At 33.8% G+C, this 6,249-nt stretch overlaps 1 protein-coding gene across 1 annotated transcript; it reads right to left on the bottom strand.

Annotated features, from left to right (window-relative positions):
- Positions 1-1,341: 1,341 nt before the first annotated feature.
- LOC126700105 (cytochrome P450 89A2-like) lies at positions 1,342-2,986 on the bottom strand. The gene has a single exon (XM_050398099.1). It carries the CDS (start codon positions 2,981-2,983, stop codon positions 1,451-1,453), a length of 1,533 nt encoding a protein of 510 aa, XP_050254056.1. The 5' UTR covers positions 2,984-2,986; the 3' UTR covers positions 1,342-1,450.
- Positions 2,987-6,249: the final 3,263 nt, after the last annotated feature.

Below are 6,249 nucleotides of genomic sequence, written 5' to 3'. Positions count from 1 at the left end.
CTCTACTTAAACTTAGGAAAATAGGGGTATTTTGGACCAAAAAAAAAATCTGGTCCAAATAGGGGAAGCCCCTTAAATAGTTGTATAGATAATAGTAATAATTTTTAACATTAACTGCATTAAAAAATGGCAAGATAACATTAACAATATAGTCAATTCCTTTTTGGTAATTTGAACCCAAAACAGCAATTTTAGACCAATGTTATCCAAATATTTATATGTGAATACGTGATAATAATAATAAAAAAATAACAAAATTTATCTACAAAATTGGTTGTAGCATAAAATTACAACCTTACTTAATATCTTTTTTACTAAAAGTGAATTTTGACATATCAATCATTGGATTACATCTTCTTCTTATATCCTCCATACTTGTAGAATTTCAAATTTAAATATTAATAGCTATATCATCAATAAATTGTTTAAATTGCAAGTTTTTGTAGTTTAAAATTATGCACAAAACATAAGCTTATAGATTATATAGTAAATAATATCCGATTGACACAAAATTTAACATATGTATTAAGAACATAAAGAACATGCAATTCAATGGTTAGATTTTCAAAATATATAGTAATGTTTATTTTATTGAATAAAGTTATAGCCTAAGACTACAAACAATTTTGTAACTAACTTTGTCCATAAAAAAAAATAAATAAATAAATAAAAAATCACTTTTTCACATTTTTACCAAAAACTTATATGTGATTTTAAAAATCATGTTTTCAAAATAAAAATTCTAAAATTTCTATTAAAAAAAAAAAAACATAATTGTTAAAACAACTAATCCAAACAGTTACTAATTTAAATAATTTGATTCATGTGTGAAAATAGAATTCACTTTTATTATGACATCCTTTAGGTATCAAAAAGCTTTCAACAAGGAACATCTCCACATTCAGGAACCCGATAGCTCACCAAAAACCATAACTTCAATAAGGAGTGGCAACTCATCATCAAGGTGGCAGGCTCCAGGAATACGAAATTAAACTTAACAGAAGTGGATTTGCAAAAAATTTGAAGGGCAATCTAACCTTCTAAGAAAGTAGAATCTTACCATCATCAATTTAATTACCTAACCATGTTGTTACCTACTAAGGTAGAATCTAATAGAGCTGCTCATGTGTTAGCTACTTGGTCTCTTAGTAACAATTTCTCTGGTTGTTTTGTATTGGGTGCTTCTCCCTCTGTTCTTGCGAATGTTATTGAGAAGGAGAAAGCCTTGAATTTCCTTTTGTATTATGTTTGTGCTTTATCTTAGTCTTTTCTCATTTGATTATTAAAAAAAAATGTCCCCTCAATAATAACACCAAAATAATAAATAACCAAACCCCAATACATATACAAAATGCCATCGAAACATTTTTAGTGAAAATTTATTAAATACAGTCGTAGACTTTATTTCGAAATAACACTATCATGGTCATGGTCTAGTAGACCTAACCATTCAAAGCCTTGGAGATAAACGGGCCTTGAGAGGATTCTTCATCACAATGGTGAACTCGGACTTCTCTGACAGATCAATCTCATCACCATCAACAGCTTTCCACTCAAATTTCCAAACTAAATTGGCCACAAAATACTCCAAATGCAGTATTGCCAAACCAGAAGCAGGACACATCCTCTTCCCTGCACCAAATGGCATCATCTTAATCTCTCTGCTTCCAGTTATATCAAACTCACCTCCTCCTCCTCCTCCATTCAAGAATCTCTCAGGTTTGAACGCCATGGGATCCTCCCAAACCTTCGGGTCCCGCCCCATTTCTGCCACCATGAAATTCAAAGTACCTTTCTTTGGTACTAAATAGCCATCCAAAACCACATCCTCAGTCACTGCATGTGGTATCACAAAATGGGCAGGTGGGTGTCTCCTTAAACCCTCCAAAACCACTGCTTTCAAATAAGGCATCTTGTTCAAATCTTCCTCCTTTACCTCTTTCTCTCCATTACCAACAACCCCTTTCATCTCCACTAAAAGCCTCTCTTGGATTTGTGGGTATTTTACCATATTCGCCATAATCCACTCCAATGTTGTTGATGTAGTATCCGTACCCGCTTCGAGAAACTCTGAACACAAACTAACCATTTCCTCCTCAGAAAGCCTCCTCTTTTCCTCTGGTAGCTCCAAATCCAACAATGTATCCACATACGACACAACAAACTCATCATCATTTTCTTTGTCTTCTTTCATTTTACTCTGTCTTTCTTGCTTCACTTTCTTCCTTGCTTTAATCAAAGGAATTAACACATCAACTTGGTTTTTCCGAAGTTGAAACAACTCTTCCCAACGCTTACGAAATAAAATCCTTCCAATACTGGGGAAAAAATTGAGTATAGTAAACCGACCAGAGCTCAAAAACAAGCGACGGTCAACCTCTTCGATTTTCTTAATCTGGGTTTCACCGAGTTTGTCTCCGAAACACAAAAGAACCAACAAACAAAACATGGAGTATTGGAAATGGCCTTTAACAACAGATTCAGTGTTGGAACCAAGGCGATTAAGGAGAATATCCAAGACCCGCTTGCGTGCATGAGAGTAAGATTTCATGTGCGAAGGGTGGAGAATCTCTGAAATGAGATTGCAACGAAGGAATCGCCATGTGGGACCATAAGAGGAAGTGTTGATGCTGTGTTTATTACTAGATACGATCAAGTCCGTAGGTGGAGTAGCTGGTCGGTCAGCGAAAATAGCACCATTTTGAATAAGAGCTTTGTGTGCGAGAGACCGATTGGCAACGGAGATATTTGGGCCAAAGCCTATGTAAATGGTGATGATGGGTCCGTACTTGGCATGGAGTTTGCGAAGGGTGAGTTCCAATTCCAAGAAGGATTTGCGGAGCCATAGGAAGTTGCTGAGTATTGGGATGTGTAAGGGTCCTGGAGGTAGCTTATTGTGATTTTCAGAGACATTGTTGAAAAGGAGGGATTTGAGGAGTGCTGAGATAAAGAGAGAGATGACGATGATGAACCACACTTCCATGTTTGATTGAATAGGAGATAAGAAAGGCCAACTTTAGTCCTATATATATAGGTGGAAGAGGGAAAAAAAAAAAAAAAGAGCAAAAAAATGGGGAAATTCTTACGGTGCTCCGAGTGCAATGTTTTTTCTTAAGAAAAATTTATATGTGAGAAGAGTAAGCATTACTCTCATAGTACTTAAGTTTTTCTAGAGAAAACTTTATGTGAGATTTTGTAGCAAAGTCAAAACACATAAAATTTTTCTTAAGAAAAACTTGAGTGCCCCGAGGGCAATATTCCCTACTCACACATGAGAGTTAAGTTTTTCTTAAGAAAATTTTATGGGTTTGATTTTGCTACAAAATCGTGGGTCCCACCTCTGAGCACTTAAGAAAACTTTATGTGTTTAACTTTGCTACAAAATAAGTGGGGAAATACTTAGGTGCTCTGGGAGCAATGTTTCATCCTCTCGCATGAGAAGGTGGGCCCCACACGTAGATGATGGGGCATGTAATAAGAATTTCCCCAAGAAAAAAATATCAATTTTGTTATAAAAAGTTTACAAGCTGCTTCAATTGAGATTGACCAAAACTTTCACAAGATCAAACTAAGAGGCTTAGTTGAAGATTTCAATGAGAAAATTTCAACTAGTTTGAATAGAAACTTTTTAAAATTTTCTTGTATTTTTTTATTGGATGTGAAGTTTAAAAATCTAACCATTAGATTGTATGTTTTTAATATATCCTTCATACTTGCAAAATTTCAAAAAGATCAAAAATCAATACCTATGTTATTAATCAAATATTTAAATTTCAAGATTTTGTGATGTAAAATTATGTATGAAAAATATGTTTATTCATCGAATATTAAACAACATCTAACTTGAACAAAATTTCACATGCATGTTAAAAACATGAAACCTAACTATTAAATTTTCAAAAGTTACATCAAATCAAAAAATATATATAAAGGGTTTGGTTTGTGGAGAAATCTTTTCCTCTACAATATAACTTTCTTTTTACCATCCTGTGCTAACTTATAGGATGTATATACCATAACTATAGAAGACTGATTATTTTTTTTTTTTGAAACTTAGAAGACTGATTATTTATTTATTTATTTTAAATAGAACTAATATAATTACGTTACTTTAAACTTTACATCTTTTGAAAAACAACTACAGAAGAAAACAAGCACATCTTCTGACCATACTTGAAAAGGACTAAAGAATAGAAATGTACGTAGCATGCTTAGTCAAACATGAACCACATGCTATTTCCTTCTCAAAGATGAACATGATAAAAGAACGTTTACGCAACAAACTCACCTTACTCTGGACATTTTCGATTTCTTTAATTTGGGTTTCACCAAAACGCATAAGAACCAATAAACAAAACATGGAGTATTGGAAATGTTCCTTAACGACAATGAGCACTTCACTGGTCTTGGAGACGATTGAAGAGGATATTATCGCTGCAACAAACTTTAGGAGGCTGTTTGGATTTTGATGTTTCCATCACTCATCGTCCAATTTTCATCACTCATCACTCAAAAATGGTAGGACCCACGAAGATGCAGCTTGTTTGGATTTGTTTTCAAGTTTTGTTTCCATCACTCAATTCTCAATTTTTTTTTGGATTTGTTTTCAAGTTTTGTTTCCATCACTCAATTCTCAAATTTTTAAGTAATGAGATACAAAAACTGAAAACAAGTTTTAGGTGTTTTTGAGTTATGAAAACTGAGTTATGATGGCATTTTTGTAATTCTGCTGAACTTAGTGGTCCCACCCACATGTCAAGTCCCATCCGTGGCAGAGCAATAATCCCCAGCCAACGGCTACAATACTATTCATTCTCAGCCTCCATTGTTGTTGTTTCCGAAAGGTGATATTGCTCTTTTTTTTCTTTTCTTTTTTTTTCTTCTTCCTTTCTTCACATCTATTGCTTCTTCAGCTGAAACGCCATCTTTCTTTAAATTCACCAAGTCCTCAGTCACCATAACGTCCTTCCAAAGGTTCACAAAACCCCAAACACAAACCCCACCCCCACCCCCCCAAAAAAAAAAAAAAAAAAAACTCTCACCTGCGCGCACTGTGGCCACTCTCAAAGAAGAAGACACTGGCAGAGAGAAAGAGTCAATTTTTTATTTATTAAAAAAAATGAATAAAGAAGAAGACATACCTATTGAACAATGGTAGCGTGGTCAGAGGGTGGGTTCCACGTTTTTGAGTTTTTAAAGTTGAAAGTAGAACTGAGTTTTAGGTACCAAACCGGGTTTTGGAAATATTTGGGGATTATTGAGTTATAGGAAATGAGTTATAAAGTGATGAGTAATGAGTAATGTTATTTGAGTGATAAGTGATGAGTAAGCATTTTTTTTTCACCCAAATAGCCCCTAGTTATTTCGACCCTCTTTTATCGAGAGTTTACTAAAATCTGTTGATACAATCTATAAATACAAATATGCTTGAATATAATACTAAACTTTATCTCAAAGGTTATTAAGTCCCTCAAAATAAGTTAAAACACCCTTGAAATAAATGTGAAAAAAAAAAAAAGAGTGGGCGAGTTTTGTACCAAAACGTTTACATTTTTAGCCCACAACCCTTGATAAAATATGACAAAATTTTCAGCCCTTGAAAAAAGCCCACAAAAAAATTTAAAAAGATAGCCACAAAGCAAAAAATATTTGCTCTTAGTTCACTCTCTCACAGAGGCTGAGAAAGCACAAATCCAAATTCATAGCTCGACTAGACGATCATGAAAATCTCATAGATCTCGACAATCATGGAAATCTCATAGAGCTCGATGATCATGGAAATCGCATAGCTCTGATTAGGTACGAATTGATCTCAGCAATTTGTGACTCTTCATCTCTCTTGGCGTGGTGTTCTCAACAACAAAAAAAGCATACAAGTTACTCCGATCAGGTACGAATTGATCTTGGAAGTCACAAACCCTAATTTTTTCTTTGATTTTTTTGTTTTTTGGTTTACCCACACTTTTTCATCGGTTTCCCCATGATTTTCGTTTCACATTTCTCATAAAACTGAGCTCATCATCGATTTCCCTATTTTGATTTCTAATTGTTCAACTTTTGAGATTTCATTATTCGAGTTCTAATCATAATCTTTGTTTCCTTTACAGTTTTCATACAAATATTGATTGTTTTTTTTTTTTTTTTTTTTTTTTTTTTTTATGAGTATAGGAACAACGAGATTGCAAGGCTCAATCCAAGAGATTGCTAGTATTGGTTGTCTAGGAAATGTGCTTTTAAACACACTGTAAG

Source organism: Quercus robur, chromosome 9 (assembly GCF_932294415.1).
Source record: "Quercus robur chromosome 9, dhQueRobu3.1, whole genome shotgun sequence".
Lineage (NCBI taxonomy): Eukaryota > Viridiplantae > Streptophyta > Magnoliopsida > Fagales > Fagaceae > Quercus > Quercus robur.
Note: the sequence above shows the minus strand (reverse complement) of the source record. Positions and strands in the feature narration are given on the sequence as shown.